Consider the following 19,723-nt stretch of genomic DNA (forward strand, 5'->3'; position numbering starts at 1 on the left):
CTTTGCCTGCCCATTCACCTGCCATGGTGATGTCCATGTCTCACAGCTACTGTGAATGACGTTGCTATGAATGTGGGTTACAAGTATCTCTTCAAGGTACTGCCTTCAGTTCTTTTGGGTATAAACCCAGAAGGGGGATTTCTAGATCACCTGGCAGTTCTGTTTTCAATTTTTTGAGGAACCCCCATACTGCTTTCCACAGCAGCCTGCACCATTTTCCATCCTCACCAACAGTGCACGAAAGTGCCAACTTCCCCACGTCCTCTCCACACTTGCTGTTTCCATTTCTTTGACAGCACCACCCTCATGGGCGTGAGGGGCTATCTCGCTATGGTTTGATTTGCACTTCCCTGACCGTGATGTTGAGCATCTTTTCGTGTACCTGTTGGCCATTTGTACATCTTCTCTGGAGAAATGTCTGTTCAAGTTCTTTGCCCATTTGAATCAGATTCTTTTAGTTGCTGAGTATTAGGAGCTCTCTCTATATTCTAGATATTAATTCCTTATCATATATATGACATGCAAATATTTTCTCCCATTCTATGCATTGCCTTCTTACTCTTGTTGATACTGCCTTTTGATGCACAGAATTCCGAAATTTTCACAAAGTCCAATTTGTCTGATTCTTATTCTGTTACCTGTGACTTTGGTGTTGTGTCCAAGAAACCACTGCCGAAAGCAATGTCATAAATCTTTTGTCCCATGTTTTCTTGTAAGAGTTTTGTAGTTTTAGCTTACATTTAGGTCCCCGATTCTTTTGTGAGTTGATTTTCTTACATGATGTTAGATAAGGGCCCAGCTTCACGTGTGTGCACACGTGTGTCATCTTTTATCAGATTAAGGAAACTCCCTTCTATCTCTAATTTGCTAAGAGATGTTTTCATCATAAAATAGGTGTTACATTTTTCAAACTCTTTTTCTGTAACTTTCAAAATGATTTGGTTTTTCTTCCTTTTTAAGAAATTAATACAGCAAAACACTGAGTTTAGTTTCAAATGCTAAACTACACCACGTATAATGGAAGCCGCACGAGACACGGCAGCGGCTGTTCCGCGCCGTCCAGGTTCACTTATGCCCACACCAGGTGCTTAAGTCTCTCCCGAACTCCCACATTTCCACCTCAGACTTTTCCCCTCTGTTGGAAGAACTCCAATTAGTTGTGTTTTTTTTTTTTTAATGTGTGGGCTGCTGCTAACAAATTTTCTTCAGCTTTCTGAATAGTTTTCTGAAGAATCGTGTTTCTGAATAATTCATTATTTCACCTTCATTTCTGAAGGATTTTTGGTGGTTATAACTATTCTCAGGAGCAGCATTTAAAATACAGATCATTTCGTTGCCTTTTGGCCTCCGTGGCTTTTGAGAAGACAGTCGTCAACCCTACATTCTTTTCAAAGTAACATGTTCCTCCCCTCGGCTGTGTCTAGGATTCTTTTCTTCCTTTTCAGCAACTTCACTGTGATACACCTGTCGCGTTTTGTGTTCATCTTGTTTGTAGTTTTCTTGTGCCTCCGAATCTGTGGGCAAAGTTTTTTTCTTCAATTTTGGACAACTCTTGGCCATTAGTCCTCTGAATAATATTTCTACTCGTTTCCTCTACTCCTTCCTCCTGATTCCAGTTGTGGACGTTAGACTTTTCGGAATGTCACATGGGTCTCTTGCTCTGGGCTCTTCCCTTGCCTGTGTTCCCAGCGCCTTGGTCCTCCCTAAGCCACCCTGGTTTCACGGCGTCTCCTGTAAGATGGGCCATGTCCGTCTGGCAGGGCCACAGAGAAGTTTCTGTGAGAAACTGTGAAGAGGGCCCAGTGTCCGGGCCACCAGCCAGGGCGGCTGCCATCTCGTGACTGCCTGTCGGTGTGAAGGTCTTACTGCCTCCAGCCAAGAGCAAAGAACCTGTCCCGTGGGGAAGGAGAGATGTGGGGGTTAAAGGGAGCTCCAGACAGTACAGACCAAAGACAGAGACCAAGGTTCCAGCAGCGCTGACGTGAACAGAAGAAACTCTAGGGCTGTTGGTGAACAAAAGTCAAGAATTAGCTTCACACAGAAGCCAGAGGTTTCCCACTCTCCAGAGCTCCGCCCTGAGGAACCACCCTGCTCTTGAGGTATCCGGTGAAGGCAAGCAAGACCGGCTTTGTCCAGCGAGGTCACTGCCGCCCCACAGGACTAGGTGTAACCCCCAACCCCAGAAGGAAGGGGGCTCAGGGGCAAACGCCGCCCCCCCACCTGATTTTCCGCAGCAACATGTGGAAAGGCCGGAACAGCTCAGACATATCCTCTGCCTTGCGGTCCAGGTTCAGGGGTCCGTCCGCGTAGACCACGAGGCCACTGCATTCAAGACACAAATCCAGCCTATTGTCAGGCCCTGCGGCTGCGTGGCCAGCCCAGACCACACCCCGGACACTGCGCTCAGCTCCCGCACATGCTTCCCCTCTGAGATCAAACCTTAAATAAGTTTAGAAAAAAAGCAATGAAAATTATTACCCAGATCTTTCCCCTCGTTTGAAGTTGACTAGCTTATGTTCATTTGAGGGATCATAAAATAACTGTAAAAACAGATCTGCACACTTCACTGCTATAATCAGATAAAACCATCATAAAGACTTGTTACTAACATCCACCTCCTTGAAAATGAAAAACCTGGATTTGCGTTTGACACAAATTTAACACAAATGCAAAGGTTTGTGAGAACTGGACCTGAAACCATCTACTCCAAAAGGGAAACAGGACTTGGCGGGGAGGGCCGAGGTCCTGCCCAGGGACTGAGGGCAGCCCTGCCTGGCCCTCCCACCAGTGTGGAGCCCTGAGCCCAGGGCCTGTGGGTCGGGGTCCGGTGGGAACGCTGCACAGACAGGGTGAGACTCTCCAGAGCGTGCTCTGCAGGCTGCCCTCCAGCCTCCCATGGGCTCCCAGAGCCTGACCTCCCTTGCCCTGTCTACATACCTGAAGTCCAGTGCCGCCCTGAGGTCTGGACAGGTCAGTCTGGGATGCACTTTCTGCTCTAAGTGGTGCAGAGCAGGGTTCAGAAAAGGTGGCCCAGCTTCCCAAGGGGGTAGCCAGTGTAGACAGAGACAAGCAGAGACGCGGGCTGAGCCCCGCCAGCAGAGCCTAGACGCGGGGAGGTGCGATGGTGCTGTGGAGGGGGTAGCAACCAGGCTGCGTGGGGTCCCTGAGGACATGACTGGTCCACCCTGAGGGGCCAGTCAGGTAAGGGCTGGGAAGTAAGCACGGGGTCTAGAGATGTCATTTTGTTTCTTTGTTCCTTTAAACAAACTGTCTTAAGATAAACCCTTAAAAGTAAAACTAGCTTGTCAGTTTGAACCTCATGGAGACTCACTTCCCCGCTGTGTCCCCAGTGTCCCCGCCAGCTGCAGGGACATGAGGGCTGTGCTGGGCGGAGGGCCAGGGCACAGGGGTGCAGGGAGTGGGGACCAGGGCTCAGGGCTGCAGAGCTCCCAGGCTGCCTGTGGACTCCTGCATGGCCAAGGCCTGGCCTCCTCCTGGCCTCCAGCTCCACACGGCCCTCTCCCCACTCCTGCCAATTCCTCAGGCCTCAGTTTACCACTGCAGACAGGCCTCCCACAATGGCCACAGAACCCAGCATTTTCTGTTTTGTTTTGTCATAAGGCAAAAAGTGGGCTCCAATGTCAGCCTGTGGGCTGTGGTGGGTTCTGCCACCTCAGGCCTCTTGTAGCCTCAGTGTCCCCACCCAAGCTGGTAAATGTCACATGGTCGCTTCATTAATATTTTATTACCAGGCCGGAGGGGTGGGGGTCCTGGAGGCAGTGCGGGAGGGGTTGGAGCAGAGGCTCTGCCCTCACCTACCCCTACTGAGTGCTCCCTGAGTGTCACCTGAGGGTCCCAGGACACCCACATCACAAAGACAGCATCCTGCAAGGGTGCTGCCCCAGGAACGTGGCTGGAGGGCCCTCATTTCCACACAAGCGCCTGGGGCCTCCCGTTCTCACTCCAGCTGTGGAGCTGCTTTGGCCCCTCTGCACACACTGCCCGCTGCCCAAGCATCCACTGCCTGCTGGGCTCCCACCTCTGCTGCCAGAGTTCTGCTCTGGGGCCCTGGGGAGCCTCTCCACCGTGCCTCCAGTTCCCGTCCACCCCTGCCTGTATGCCGGTGTCCAGAACACTCCATGGCAACTGCCTGTCTTACCTGCCTTACGCCTCCCCTTTGGGCACCACAGTGCCCCTGGGGACAGGCCCAGGGAGGCGCTCAGTGCATGCTGGCTGAGTGAACACAGGAAGGGGTGAGTCCGGGGGCCTCTGCCTGCCCAGCCCAGGGCACAGAGTGGCTTCTGTGGACGACGAGGAACAAGACTGGGAGCTGTTGGTGGCGGGACTGTGGGTCCTGCAGGGACCTGGTGAGCAGCCCTGAAGGGGGCTGCTGGCTCCAGAACCAGCTGCTTACAAGCCAGTTCTCCCCTCTCCTTCTGGAAGGAGAGGGAGTTGTGGTTAAGCCTGGCACTCCTCAGATCCTCAGACCCACAGCCTGGCTCCAAGGTGGAACTGACTGGCCTCTCTGATGGCTGCCATGAAGCCCTTCCCGACTCTGGGCTCCCACCATGCAGCCGACCCCACCGTGCCTGCTCCCCCCAACTTCAACTTCAAACCCAGCCTCCCTTCCCTGTGACTCAGAGCTTCCCCTCATGCCCCGGGGGGTCCCTCAGCTCTGCTTCCAGGCCCCTCTGCAGCCTGAGCCAGAGAGGCCCCCATGCAGTGCCCTCAGGAGGGGCCACACGGGACAAAGTTGCTGCCCCCGGGCCCTCCCTGCTCTCCCAGGACAAGGGTCCAAGTTCGGATGTCAGAGGGCAACGTGAGGCCAGCAGACAGCGCAGCGACCCCGCTCAGGGAGCCAGCTCGGTGAGAAGGGCGAGGCTGAGAGCAGGCCCTGAGGCCGCCCAGGCTCGGGCCACCGGCACTGGGGAGGCCGATAAAAGAGCCGAACACACACAAGGGACTCAAGTATGAGAACCCAGAAGCACGGCGCTGGGCTGTTTGACACCCTCATCTTTATCTTAGCACAGGCGTGCTGCCAAAAGTCTCTGGGCCTCTCCTGAGGCTTAGAATAGGCTCTCTCTACGATGACGTAAACTGTTGAGAGGTTCCGGAAAGGCCGCCATGGCTGAGCGCCCTCCCAAGACCACGGTCAAGACTTCCCAGACGGAAGGCAGCTCTGGGGGCCCAGTGAGGCCAGGAGAGCGAGGTGGCGGGGGGAGTGGTGCTATCCGGGTCCCCAAGCCCAAGAGCAGCCACAGGCGTGGTGGGGGGCCGACCCTGCGTGTCCAGAGGGGCCATTCAGGCTTCTCAGAAATCCTGGGAACGGGCAGCCCCCACCCCTCCTGCCCTTCTTCACCCAAGTCCTTTCTGTGTTTCACAAGCATTTAAATCTCTGGAGTCTCAGGGCGGTGCAAGACACTTCTGACCAGGCCCAGGGTGGCCCCCCTGCTCACTCCCCCACTCCTCCTGCACACACCTTGTCCACGTGCAGCCCCTCTGTCCAGAAGCTGGCCCCGTCCCGCTGCACAGCCACAGCCTCCACCATTCCTGCTGCAGCACCCCCGCTTCCCAAAGGAAGCACTCACCCTCAGTGAGCTCCCTTGGGGCAGCTGCACCTGAACCCACCCTGGCCCCCATGGCCACCCCAGGTTCTCCAGGCCAGTTCACTGCCGTTCACACCTGCAATCGGCCCCTGCCCCCCGCTCTCTGCCCAGCTCCACACCTGCACACCCGCTGCCCCTGCGGCCCATGCTCACCAGCCCCACCCTCCCCACCTGGCCGGGGGGAAGGTGCCATCTGTCTGGGAGTCAGGGCATGGCTGAGCAGCAGTGGACGAAGCCCAACCCTTGGGCTCCGACCTTGGCTCATTCAGCACATGCCCATGCCCTCCCTCAGTGTGTCTGAGACTGGACCTCACGTGCTGCCCCGACCTCTTTGAGGCCAAAGACCCAGAGGCCCAGACTGGAGCTCTGCTGCTCTCACCAGACACTCCCACGCCCATCAGCCAGATAGGCTGCACCCTACCTGCCCTTCACGCAGTCTTCACCTCCCAGCCGGCCCACAGATTAGCCAGATAAGCCCATCACATCGTCCAGCAGACCAGGGGCACCGCACCCTCTTGTTCCTACAAAGCCGGCTCCCGCAGCCCCGCTGGGTCGCCCTCTTCCCCGCCTGGAGCCCTGGGCCCTCCCCCAGGGCTGCTGAGCGCACCTCTCCGGCACCAGGTGTTGGGTGTTTGGCTGTCTTGTGCCATGTAACCTGGGGGAGCCCTCCCTCAGTGGGGGCAAAGGGGAGACACTCAGAACACCCGGCTCCTCATTCACTGGGACGACAGCAGGACTGCCCGGTGGCTGCCCTGGGGTGGCTAAGCAGTCGCCTGTCGGAGGGTGTAAATGCCACTTCCCACCACCCGGCCCTGGTGGTCCTGCCAGGTTTCTGCAGAATGAAAGTCCAGGCAGGAGGGACACTCACCACACGATGGCCAGACGGGGGATGGTGAACATCAGCGCCGGCTCATAGTCGTCAATCATGTCCTGGGTCAGGTACCCGAAGTCCAGGGCCCTGGCCAAGGCAGGAAAGAGAAGGGGCGGCCCATGGTCAGCATGGGTCGGGGAAGCATCCACTAACCATCACCCGTGTCTGTGCTCAGCGACTGGCTAGAGGGGCCAGGCGCACAGGGTGCCGCGGTGGGACGCCCCCCCACCACCGTCTTTCCCCTCCTGCCGCACTGCTGGATGGAAGGAGCAGGCGAGTGGGTCGAGTGGTGCTCACTGTGGGGCTGGTGAGGGCACAAAGTAGGAAAGCTAATTCAGTCCTGGGTTTAAACAGGAAATGGAAGCAGCCTGAGTGCCAGGAATAAAGAGGAACAGAAACATCGCCCCAAACAACCTCACACTTCCCCAAGAAACTGGCATTGCTCTCCTGGATTTAGCCTCATGCCCAGGCACTTGCAGACGGCTTTCTCTGCCTCCACAAGCAGGCGCTGCTGGCCTCGTGATGTTCAAAATAAAAAGCGTTTCCTGTCACCTCATATTTTGACAACTGGCAATGCCTCTAAACACATCACAGTGAATAATCTGTCTTTAAAATCAACGAGCTAATGATGTGATATTGAGCCATCTTAAAACTTACCTAATACCAAGCACTAGTCAAATATGAGAAACATTCTAGCTTAAATCTTAGTCTCAAAGCCCATTCAGAAAATCTGATTTCAAATAACCATGCAAGGCATGAGGGGAATAGTTCTGATTCACCCTGAAAACCAGGCTCCCCAGACTGGGAGTCAGGAAGGCCTCCACCCAGGCCTGTGGAGGAGAGGAAATGAGAAGTGGGGAGGTGAGGGAGGTGAGGAGGTGAGAAGGTGAGGAGGTGAGGGAGGTGAGGAGGTGAGGGAGGTGAGGAGGTGAGAAGGTGAGGGAGGTGAGAGGGTGAGAAGGTGGGGATGGAGGAGGTGTGAGAAGGGTGAGGGAGGTGAGGGAGGTGAGAGGTGAGGTGAGGGAGGTGAGGAGGTGAGGAGGGGAGGTGAGGGAGGTGAGGAGGAGGTGAGGAGGTGAGGAGGTGAGAAGGTGACGGAGGTGAGGAGGTGAGAAGGTGAGGGAGGTGAGGAGGTGAGAAGGTGAGGAGGTGAGGGAGGTGAGGTGAGGGAGTGAGGAGGTGAGGAGATGAGGAGGTGAGGGAGGTGAGAAGGTGAGAAGGTGAGGGAGGTGAGGATGTGAGGAGGTGAGGAGGTTAGAAGGTGACGGAGGTGAGGAGGTGAGAAGGTGAGGAGGGAGGGAGAGGTGAGGTGAGGAGGTGGGTGAGAGGTGAGGAGGTGAGGAGGTGAGAAGAGAGGAGGTGAGGAGGTGAGAAGGTGAGGAGGTGAGGGAGGTGAGGAGGTGAGGGGGTGAGGAAGTGAGGTGAGGTGAGGATTGTGGAGGAGGTGAGGAGGTGAGAAGCTGAGAAGGTGAGGAGGTTGAGGAGGTGAGGAGGTAGGATTTTGCAGTGAGGATTGTGAGACGGTGCGGAAGGTTTGAGGAGGTGAGGGAGGTGGGGCGGTGAGGAGGTGAGAGGTGAGGGAGTGAGGATGGTTGAGGGAGGTGAGGAGGTGAGGGAGGTGAGGAGTGAGTGAGGTGAGGTGAGGGATGAGGGGAGGTGTGAGGAGGGTGAGAAGGTTGAGGAGAATGAAGAGATGCGGTGAGGGACGGTGAGAAGGTGAGAAGGTGAGGAGTTGAGGATTCCTTTGTGAGAGGTGAGGAGGTTAGAAGCGTGACGGAGGGTGAGGAGGTGAGAAGGTGCGGAGGTGCGGCTGGTGAGGGAGGTGCGGTGAGGGAGGTGAGGGAGGTGCGGAGGTGAGGAAGTGAGGGAGGTGAGGAGGTGAGGAGGTGAGGAAGGTGCGGAGGTTGAGGGAGGTGAGGAGGTTGAGACGGTGAGGTGAGGGAGGTGGAGGAGGTGAGAAGGTGAGGAGGTGAGGGAGGTGGGGAGGTGAGGAGGTGAGGGAGGTGAGAAGGTGAGGAGGGTAAGGGAGGTGAGGTGGTGAGGGAGGTGATTAGGTGAGGGAGGTGAGGAGGTGAGGGAGGTGAGGAGATGAGAAGGTGAGGAGGTGGGGAGGTGGGGAGGTGAGGAGGTGAGGAGGTGAGGGAGGTGAGGATGTGAGAATGTGAGGTGGTGAGGAGGTGAGAAGGTGAGGAGGTGAGGGAGGTGAGGGAGGTGAGGGAGGTGAGGAGGTGAGGGAGGTCAGGAAGTCAGGCGTTCAGGAGGACCGGAGACCAGCTCCTGCTGATTGAGCCTTGAGCCCTCCTCCACTGAGGGAGATCCACCTGCAGGAGCCGCCCTCAGGGCCCAGAGAAAAGGGACCCTGGGGCTGAGGACGAGAGGGCAGATGTGAGAGGAGGCCTCGGGTTCTGCCCACAGCTGGGGAGGCGGCCTGGAACATGGACGTGGCGCAGGAAGGAGGCAGGTGACAACTGGACCAGGCCGCCCTGCCCAGGCCCTGCCCCTGCCCCTGCCCCAGGGCCCCGCCGGTGCCCTGGTGGCCTCACCTCTCCACCGTCTCGCAGAACAGCACGATGACCTCCTGCTGCACGTAGTACTCCCTGGGGGACTTCACGGGCACCATGGCCGACACGTAGCTGCAAACGGTGGAGGTGAGTGAGCGCCGCCCCAGGACGGAGGGCTCTCAAGTGAAAGCCGAGTGAGACCGCTGGCTGCAGGTGGCCCGTCTCAGCAGCTGCCTAAACCCACGCCCCCAGCACCGCTGTTCATATTTTAAGCCAAAGCTCATCCCAGGGTCAGGCCCCGTCCGGAGCTTCCTTGGACAACCCCCCCCGCCCTGCCTGGCCTGGAACTGCCGCTGTCCCCACACTGAGTGAGCACGTGCGTGCAGGGCGTGCAGGGCGGGTGAATGGCGGGGGCAGGGGAGGGGTGGGAGGGTAACTGAGTGGTCCGACCATTCCCCAGGTGAGAATATTTTTTCTTTCCTTCTAAATCACCAACTCTAGTCTTTCTTGTTAGGAAAGCTCACTTGGAAAAATCTGGAGCAGAGAAAAGGAGGCAGAAAGGTTTAAGCCTGTTTGTGGGCAGCCCCACTTCCTAGAGATCCGCCTGTGACGTCGTGCCTGATTCCTCCTGCGGTCCACGGGGTACAAGCTGGCCACATTTTATTAGCCAGTTCCGCCATGGACGGGCTTTGGGGTCCTGCTCTTTCTTGTCTTCGCATCTGTGGACACCGTGCAGGCCCCACTCCACAGTCAGGGACCCTCCAGTCTGGAGGCCCTGTGGGGCAGGGGGTCAGGGGGTGAGCAGGGAGGGATGGGTGAGCCCCATGGAGCTCGGTGGGGGTGGCGGAGGGGTGCCATGCGATCTGGCAGATTCCTAAGCTGGAGAGGTGTCCCCACCCTCACCCCCTGGAGCTGGGGGGGCCCCCAGGCCCCAGAGCAGTGGCCACCTCATCTTTGTCACACTGTGTCCCAGGTCCGAGCACAGAGTAACGTGCTGGGGGTTGTGGAGCAAGCCCGACAGGCTGGTGCAGACACGGCTCTAAGGCAGAGATGGAGGTCAGGGCGGAGGTCAGAGGTGGTCCGAGGGCTGCGGATGACTTTCACCTGCAGGGACCTCCTGGGGCTTTAGCGTTGGGGTGCGCCAGGAGCAGGGTGGTGGGGGCAGAACTGGGGTCTCCTTTACCCCTGGGTCTCCTCTGCCTGTCTCCCCGCTGCCTGTCCCCCCCACATCGTGCCCCCCAGGGGTTAACCCCACCCTCTGAGGGCCCCAGAACCAGCCTGGTGCCTCCCCCTGCGGAGTTTCCCAGCTAGAGACAGCACAGACCCGCGGAGCAGCCCGCACCCGTGACGTAAAGGCCGCGACCCCCACGGCTGCGAACCCCGGGTCACCTCAGCTCGAACTCGGCGAACAGCACGTCGAAGTGCCTCAGCGCCTCCCGCATCTTCTCCGTGTACGTGTTGAGGTCCCGCAGCGCCTGGTCGCGGAGGGCGCCCCGCACGTCCTCCAGGCTGCGGGTCAGCTCCTTGGCCAGCGGGCGCATGGCCATGCTCTCCAGCTCGCGGTTCATGATGATGGAGCCGGCGGCCAGGCACTGCGGGAGGCAGAGCGCGGGTCAGGGAGGCCCGGGGCCGGCGGCCACCCCGTGGCTGCACCGCCCACGAGTGGAGTTCCAGAACTCTCCATGGGCCAACGCTGAGAAAGCCGCCCCCACTGTCCCCTGAGAAACTGTGGTCACCCTCAGGACGGGAGAGCAGAACAGTGGCCTGAGGCTCGTCCCTGAGACCCTCCCTGGCCTCCCTCCCAGGGGCTCCTGGCCTCACATCTCTGGCTCCTGCTCTGGGGCACCTGCTCCCTCCTGGCTTCTATTAGAGGCACAGAGAGGGAGGCCCTGGGGGTTGGGGGATCCATGCAGGGGCCACCCGGCCATGTGACTCCTGTCTCCTCCCCACCAGCTTGCAGACGTGCAGTTCTGGCCATCCTCCAGGCACGCAGCACACAGGGCTGACCAGGGCTCCCCGGGGCCTCAGACCTTCCTAGGGATTGGATGCCTCGTGTCCATAAAGCCCCCCTGCATCACCTCAGGATCCCACAGCTGCCCCTGCCCCCAGGACCCACTCTACAGAGGTAAAAACTGAGGCTGGGGGGTGAGACACCACCCCCCAACTAGAGCCACAGTGAGGACACCACAACCAGGTGGTTTGGAGGAGCCAGGTGGGGAGGGTGGACACGGGGATGGGATGAAATGGGGGAACATGTGGGCACAAGGGCCACGCAGTGTCTGGTAAGATGGGGGTGTTCCAGGATTCACCGAGAGCTGAGGCAGGCAGGATGGGGGAGGACAGAGGAGGCATGGGCGTCAGACTACGAGCCTCATGCCCCTAATGTCCCGAGAGCATGGCCAAGGGGGGACGTCTAGGTATCCCATGGGAAACTGCGGGCGTACCTCTCACTCCTCAAGCTCTTCCTTGGGAGGTGAAGCTCAAGGTCTGGGGGTTATCATCAGTAGGGACCCAGGTGCAGCTCCCCCGGCCCCCGCACGGGGATAAACAGTCCTGTGGGTGGGGCAGGGGGCGCACTGCTCTCAATATTAGTGTTACTGCCATGAAGAACGGCTCTCAGGCCCTAGGTGTCTGGGGACCTGAGACCCTCATAGAAATCACATGTGAAACCTCATGTCTATATTTGCTTGTGTAGTTTCGGGGGAGAAGGCTCTTGCCTCCCCGCCCCTGCGACCCTAACAGGCTCAGCGGCATCTGCAGCCCCTGCAGATGGAGGCCCTGGAGGAGACACGGGGCCTGCACTACAGGTGCACACGGGTGAGCTCCACAGGGGAACGCTGGGCGACGCCCACGCCGTGACCCCAGCCCTGGGCGGCCGCCCACTACCTCGGCGCCAAACCACAGCTGGCCGGCCAGGTTGTCGTGCCGGATCTCCTCGGGGAACTTGACACAGAAATCCCGTGGGGCGCGGTCCTGGGGGATGCACACGTCCATGATCTGGTTAATGATGTTTAACACGTTGTCCTGAAACAGAAGCGGGAAGTGCGCTAAGACGCAGCTGCAGCAGGTGGCTGGCAGGCACTGCTCGGAAACAGGAGCCGTGCACGCCAAGATGATGAGGGACGCGGTCGCACATGCGGGCCTGCTCTACAACTGCTATGAGAAGCTCGAGCATCCAGAAGTATCTGAATACAGAGCAAAACCCTTGCCTCACCTTCCCCAAGGCCAGGTACCTAGAGCACCTGCCACAAGGGTGGGGGGCACTTCCCACGCCACCACGTCACTATGCAGACAGTGCGTCGCCCGCTGTACTGGCTCTATCTTCCCCTGCTGACCCGCACCTGGGACCCCTGCAGCCTCGGCCACCGTGACCGCCCCAAACCTCTCTCTGAACACCTGTGCACAAGTTTCTTAAGACAGAGCGAGGTGGACAGACACACAGACAGCTGATTTTCACTGCCGATGGACAGCGTTGCTTGGATTAATGTAAGCCTGGGTCATCCTGGGTGTGGTCACAACAGTCAAGACATGCCGTCGGGACGGACACCGCTGCAGACGGCAGGCAAGACCAGGCTTCCCAGACCCGTTTCACGGCACCACTCCTTGCCCAAACTCGGCCTGTTCTTGAAACATCTGCTCTTTGTTCAGCAGAATTACAAGAACATTGAAAGTTTAGTTTTTTCTTTAATTTTTTTAATTAATTAATCTCTCTAATTTCTTTATCTCCAAAGATGAATACACATTCATCACAGGGAAACTGGAAACCTGGGGAAGCAGAGGAGGAGGGGGAGGATGTCCTTGGAACAGCGGCTGCAGGTGGCAAGTGTCCAGTCAGTTCTGGTCCCCTGTGGCCTGCTTCCAATCAGAGCTGAGATCATCTGTGTGCATAATTGTGTATTTGTTGGGACGTGTTATTACAGCTTTTCACAAATCTAACTTGTGACGGTAGCTTCGTGGGATTCCAGCACACGGACTGTCCTACTAGCTCGCTGCTTCCTCTTCTGCTGGACATTTACGGTATTGCGACTTCTTCAGCACGATAAATAACGCAGTCACCCTTGTGGTGCACGATGCTCTGAATTTTGGGTTAGTCCCTCAGAATCCACTCATTTCTGGAAGCAGCATTACAAAGCCGAAAATAAACTGCATTTATAGGCTCTGATTACATTCTGCCCAACTGCTGTCCAGAACAACGGCGCTGACCGACACGCTCAGTCCGTGGCTTTGCGTCTCAGAGCCCTCCTTTCCGCCGTCCGAGGCTTGAGCTTCACTTTTCTCAGGAAGTAGCCGTGAAAAACCACTGTGGCCGGGAGCATGACATTCTAACACAAGAAGTCGAGGGGCTAAACTCTGAAGGAAACTCAGCTCCCCAAGGAAAATGTTCCCTCGCCCACGTCCAGCCCCAGGGCAGTCTTCCTTTCTGAGACCCACCCTGCCCAGGCTGCCCCAGCACCCAGCTGAGTTTCACCCTACTTGGCCAGGCCGTGTGACGTGCACTTACAGTACCCAGTGGGCGGGCATGAGCGGCTTGGGAGCAAACAGAGCCCCTTGCAGGGAGCCCTGCGCTGTGGAGGGGGGGGGGCCGGTGCAGGAGCTGGGGGCAGAGAGGCCACCTCGCTGCAAGCGGCCAGCGTGCCCAGGCGCAGGAGGACAGTCTCTGGTGGCCCAGCAGCCAGGAGAGCCGCCCGGCCCTCCAGTCCCTGGGTCCCCCTGAGAGATGGGAATGTGCCCCTCCTGCCCCCAAAGGATTCTGTACGAACCTGAGTCTGAGTCCCTCGAGGCTTAAAGCGCAGGGTGGGACATTTGCCACCCCAGACCCTGTCTGCTCTGTGATCTGGGAAGCACACCCCCGCCCCCACATCCCCGGGAGGAGAGGCTCTAGCCAGACTCGTGGGCACAGTACACCGAGAAGGTTCCGGAACTTGGTGAATGACCCTGATCATCACTCGACAAAAGCTGCTTCTCGCCACGTGCCCTGGTATGGGTAGAGCCTCCCAGATGTTTGGTGAACCGGGAGAGTGTTTTCCGCAGGGCATCCGGGACCCGCACGTCCTGCAGCAGGAGGTCGCCGTGCCGAGAGGCAGCGGAGCAGTAGTCCCGCCACCCTGCGAGCTCTGAGGTGGCCCCGCAGGCCCAGCCCCTTCCCAGTGCTGGCTGAGGCCCTGCTGGCCCCTCGTAACCACCTCCCACTCGACTCCACTGTCTACTCTCCAAGGGTGTCCTGTGAACTGGCGCCTTCTAACCCACTTTTTCCCCACGCTGTCCTGCTCGGGACCGCCCCTCCTGTGGCTCTGGTTTCCAGCACCTGGCCCAGGGCCCCTCCCGAGACGTCCCCCGGGGTGCAGCAGGTGACCGCACCCCGGGGTGCCCCGGCCCGGCCCCTCCATCACCGCTGCTCACCTGGCAGGAGCGGAACTGGCTGACGAGCAGCGTGCAGCGCTGGGGGTCCTTCCGCCCGTCCAGACTGTCCAGCTCGGCGGCCACCTGGCTCAGCTCCTCGTCCGCATGGTAGAACTGGGCCAGCAGCTGCGGGTCCGACCGCTGCGGGGAGGCAGGGGAAGTGAGTGGCCATCCCAGGTGAGGCCTTGTCCCCAGCGATGGGTGGGGGACCCTGTCACCCCGTCGGCTCCCCTGAGGCCCCCTGAGGCCGCCTGGGGCTGTGGGGTACTGAGGAGAGCATCTCTGGGGGGAAGCCTGACACAGTTCCCTCCGCCCCTGTCAGGGGATGATCAGAGGCAAGGTGCTGGGGAGGGTGGGGCCAGGGCCACTGGACGGAAAGCAGTTTTATTCATAAAACCAAACTGCGATGATAAAGCCAGCCACAAGGAAGGGGCCCATCCCACTCCCTAGCCTCTCCTCAGCCCTCAGCCCCGTCTCTACCATGCTGGGAGACGCCAGTGCCTTCCAGCAGGAAACCCTTTTCTCAGAGGAACCCCTTTTCTCACCTGCCACAAAATGCACAGGGGGGTCTGATTCTGGGTCTTGAGGCACAATCACCCCACTTGGAGCGAAGTCCCAGCTCCCTGTGCCTCCCTCGGACCCAGTGCCCATGCTGACCGCCCCTGCTCTGCCCCAGCTCCAGCCCCACCAGCCACGGGCCATCCTGTCAACACACTGGCTCACTTCTGCCCCAGGGCCTTTGCACTGTGCTCCCTCCAGCTGGGGTGTCGATGGCTTGTCCCCTTGGATCTGAGCTTCCAGAATTAGGACAAACCCACGGTAAAGGCAACCAAGACCTCAAACATGTTTTTATAAAAGGCACCCTTCATGGACAGACAAGAGAAGGAAAAACGAGAAGAAAGGCACCGAATCAACCCCTGGTTCCCTCGCCCTTCTACCTAAGAAGCAGCACACAGCTGGGCTGACATTTTGTTGAACATAAAATACCTTATTTTTGTAGTTTCTCTCAGCTCATTGCTTGATGGAGCCTGTGTTCCGCCCCCTTCCCCTTACGTGGCCTGTCCCAGGGTGGCTCTTCCTCTGCTCAGGGTCTTGGTCATCAGTGCCTGACTCTCTCAATGCTGGCCCAGACCCCTGGGGTGCGGAGGAAGCCCCGCCAGTGAGGCTGAGCAGACCTGGGGTGGGGGCTTCAGTAACTGGCCCAGCAGGTGGATGTGTGACCCAGGCAGGACCAATGGGGGGGGCCTTCCTAGAATTCTTCACAGGAGAGCTGTGGGGATTCACCCACCCATCCAGCCAGCCAGGCAGCCTGAGCACCCACTCTGCCAAGGATGCAGGGCGCTGGGACACAGCCGGGAACAGGGCAGGCCCAGATTTTCTGGTACCGGCGTCTGCTGCTCTCCCTGGGCCCTCCACAGGCTGCAGCCAAGGGCAGAGGTAGCACCCAGCTCAAGAGCTGATCCCCATCACCATAGCGCACTGGAGTCCTTCTGGCTCCAAACCCTCCGGCTCCCCCCACAGCGGGGGGCATGGGGTAGGGGGAGGGCAGGAAAAGCAGGGACATGGCGGGCGGGGTCCCACAGCAGATGGCTGAGGCCCTCCTCATGGAAACCTGCCCAGGCAGGTGACACACGGAGCCTTCCCTGCCTTGGTTCCTGCAGCCCAGCAAACAGGTTGGGGCCCGAACTGGGGGTGCTGGGTAAGGACGCCTCCAGGGAGCTAAGTCTCTGCTGTGAGAAAATGGGTGCCAAGATGAGAACAGCTTGGACCATCTTTGCCCTGACACCTCCAACCCCGCCACAAACACGGGGACTTTGGCCGTGCTTGGCCCCTGCTGTTGGCCCCCTGGGGTCGGCTGTGCCACGACGGAATGTGCGCAGAGGGCTGTGTGCGCACACACCCACACATGCATACACAAGCACCCACGCACACACATGGCTTCCCCTGTGTCCTGGGGAGGCTGACAAACAACTACCACGTGTGTACATGTGGGGCTGTGTAGGAGTCATGCATGTGTGCACGTGTGTGCCTATGTGGACGCACATAAGTGCACGTGTGTGTGCAGGAATGTGTGTACACAGGTTTGCACCTACAAGCAGGTGTGTGTGTGTACCTGTGTATACATATGTGAATGTGAGTGCCTAGCCATGAGAGCGTGTACTGTACACGTACATGGGTGTCCATGTGTCCATGTGTTGTACAACTGCGCTTGTGTGTGTGTGTCAGTGTGTGCACACCTGTGTGTGCACGCATAAACGTGTGTGTGCCTACCAGCATGGGTGTGTGTGCCTGTGACTTGGGGTGGGCGTGGCATAATCTGCCATCCGGGGTCTGTGCAGAGACAGACCCTCTGGGCTCATCTAGTTTTGATTTCAGTAAATTAAAGACTATACGACCAGACCTACAAGTGTGTTGTCCATTAGCAAAAAGAGAGCTGTAAACACACACACACACACACACACACACACACACACACACACACACACACAGAGCAGAAATTAGAGAACTCAGAAAAAAAATTTTTTAAACCTAAATTACCTTTATTTTTAAATAAAGATAATTAAATTATCTTTATTTTGCTGAAACACAAAAGGCCTACGCAATTTTAGAACTTTAGCTATACTCTGAGTTAGCTTTGCAGCCCCTACAGGACTGGTATTTCCAGCAAAGAATGAAAGGTCCCCTTTGTGTGTCCCGGCGGGGCCGAGGTACAGAGGAGACCCCCACTGGCTGTGTGAATCACATGCACCCGGAGACCCCAGGCGCCGTGGAGACAAACCTCCAGGCAGGGGTCCCAGGAAACGAACTGACACAACTTACAAAATTCAACTTGTGGTGACTCACAGAATCCACAAGGAACAATGTGGTGCTGCATTTCCATTTCTGAACACGCAGAGGGTGACGTGAACACGGCAGTCTGAGCCCGCTCGTCACTTACATCTCCATCGGCCCAGCGGGGCAGGTCACCCTCAGGCCAGCCAGAAGGCAGGACTGACGGCCTGAGGGGGACAGTTTCTCTCTTTGAGTCAGTCAGCCTCATTCAACAACGTTTTAAAGTAAATTTTAAATCGGACTTTTAGATGTCCCTACATAAAATGTCCACAACAAAGAGAATCGATCGCTATGAGTATTCACCTTATTTTTAAATAAGAGCTATAAGAGAACAAAACCAAACCCAGCAGAAGTGTCTTTTTTGGCACACGATGTCAGTATTTTCTCAAAAATAAATTCACAGCAGTGACAGTTTTCACTGCTGCACAAAAATAAAACTTGCGAAGACAGCCTCTAGCTTAGGAGGTTAGGTGACTAGCAGACAGGCAGCCTCGAGAAGGCGGGGAAGACACACAACAACGTTGCAGCTCCGGACACGGCCGGAGTGCACAACTGACTACTTCAGAGCTAGTTCTGTAAAGGTGATGAAATTATTCATTCATTCATTCAAAACACCTGTTCTGTGAAGTGGGCTGGGGATGTGGATGTGAGCTCAGGCCCTGCCCGCAGGTGCCCGTCTGAGCCAGGTGCGTGGCCATGCTGGGGGTCCCCAGCTGTGGCGAGGCCGGCTAACTGGGCTGGGGCAGAGCGGGGTGTGGACCAAGGGTGTCCCCAGCCCTGTGCGGGGCACCACCCCGAGCCCTCTGTGAGGCAGCCCCATCCTGACCCAGATGAAGAGACTAAATAAAGCTCATGAAGGAAACTAACATCCGAGGTCACATCGAATGATACAGCGGAGCCAGTGGTCAGCCCAGGTCCCACTCTAAGGACACTCAGTGATCCGGGTGGGAAAGAGGAAGAGGAAGTAAGGGTGACCCAGGGGGGATCCTTCTCAGGCCTCTTGCTTCCCAAGTAGGAAGTAAGCCCTGCAGTGGGAGAACCCCAGAGGGTGCCTTGTCTCAGCCAAGCTCCAGGAAGGGGACAAGAGGAGGAGGCAGATGGCGGGACAGGTGGGTGAGGCAGATGGCAGGACACGCGGCACGGCCAGGCCAGAAAGGACCAGCCCCCTCACACCCCCAGGGATGGAGTGAGCCCCAGCCCCCAGCCCCCAACCCCCTGCCCCCACCCCAGCAGCTGTCCCAGGACATGAGCTGGGCTCCAAACGGTGGTTCCCAAGACCCACGTAACCCTCGCCACCCTAACACTCAGCAGAAAAGAGCCTTCCAGATCTCGGTGGACCCCCAGGTGGGCTTTGGCTGGACAGAGTGCAGGAGCTCAAGAGTGAGGGCTTGTGCCTAAGGTGCCAGCCCAGGCCCTGGGCCTCCCTTGGACCAGCTCTCTGATAAAGCCTCGGACTCTCTACTCGACACCCAAATCCAGAAGCATCGTAGAGAAACCAGAGTAAAGCCTCAGATCGTGCACATCAATTCTGGCTGCTCCCCCAGGTCACACTGGACTGTCAAGGAAACCCACTGACCACTGGTCACCAGGGCTGGAAACCCTCACCACCTGTGAACACTGATCCAGGCCCTCCTGCAGGTCTCCACCACCCTTCCATCCCGCTGGGGTCTGGGGGGCCTGGGAAGCCATGACCCATACCCCAAAGTTGGCCTTGTCCACACCAGGACATCCCAGAGGCTGCCAGGCCCAGGCCCTGCTGACCTGGCAGCTCGACCAGCCCCCGCCCCACGGTGATCTGCCACCCCACACAGGCACGCACTCACGTGTTAGGTGTTAGCGGGCAGGGCTCAGGTGCAGTTTAATCACAAAGATAACGGAGCTGTATGTAAGTCACCTGACACCCGTAACCCAGCACCCTCCTTGGGAAGGTAAGGGCCACTCCCCAGCTCGCAGAAGGGAGAACGCAGGCTCAGAGAGGGAGGTTCACAAATCCACCCAGGACCCCACATCTGATAAGCAGTCCCACCTGTCACTTGGCCTCCCTGACAGACAAAGGCCTTTACCCACGACTCAGTTTCCCTCCTGGCTTCTGCGGAGTGAGGAGGGACTCAGTTTCCCAGCTGGCACCACATGGCTCTGAGGGCTCAGGCTGCGACTTAGGGAACCGCTCAGGTGCCCAAAGTGGGTCAGCCTGCACAGACACCGCATTTCAACTGTCTGCCCTGGGAACACCCATGCACCTGGGGAGGCTGGCCCTGTCCTGGGCTGCAGGCCAGATCGCTGCTGAACCCCAGGACCCACGGACCCCGGGGCAGGCGCCGGGGGATAGCCAGCCAGCCCCACACATACCTCCAGTCTGACCTAGAACCACAGATGTCCCATCCTTGGTTGGGTGGGGGCCAGCCAGGCCACGGAGAACCCTGATGCCTCAAGGACACAGCCCTTTGCAGGGAACACTGCCAAATGCTTGCCCAGGAAAGGCTGATGGCTTTACGTTTGATTCACATCAACAA

General features: G+C 58.0%; 1 protein-coding gene across 12 annotated transcripts in view; it reads right to left on the reverse strand.

Moving 5' to 3' along the window:
• Positions 1–19,723, reverse strand: part of ZFYVE28 (zinc finger FYVE-type containing 28) — a 90,422-nt gene that overhangs the window by 37,239 nt on the left and 33,460 nt on the right. For 9 of the 12 annotated variants that reach the window (XR_004324452.1, XR_004324450.1, XR_004324449.1 and 6 more), the window contains exons 2-7: positions 14,379–14,519; positions 11,865–12,002; positions 10,368–10,570; positions 9,021–9,110; positions 6,475–6,564; positions 2,221–2,322 (exon numbers count right to left, since the gene is read on the reverse strand). Coding sequence is in view for 5 of the 12 variants with exons in the window: in XM_032492667.1 (XP_032348558.1) it covers positions 2,221–2,322; positions 6,475–6,564; positions 9,021–9,110; positions 10,368–10,570; positions 11,865–12,002; positions 14,379–14,519 (764 nt within the window). In the remaining 7 variants the exon portion in view is untranslated. Of the gene's footprint in view, positions 1–2,220; positions 2,323–2,937; positions 4,279–6,474; positions 6,565–9,020; positions 9,111–9,925; positions 10,075–10,367; positions 10,571–11,864; positions 12,003–14,378; positions 14,520–19,723 lie in introns of those variants that run through there. The other 3 variants (XR_004324458.1, XM_032492693.1, XM_032492674.1) reach the window with 3 other exon arrangements.

Source organism: Camelus ferus, chromosome 2 (genome assembly GCF_009834535.1).
Source record: "Camelus ferus isolate YT-003-E chromosome 2, BCGSAC_Cfer_1.0, whole genome shotgun sequence".
NCBI classification, from domain to species: domain Eukaryota; kingdom Metazoa; phylum Chordata; class Mammalia; order Artiodactyla; family Camelidae; genus Camelus; species Camelus ferus.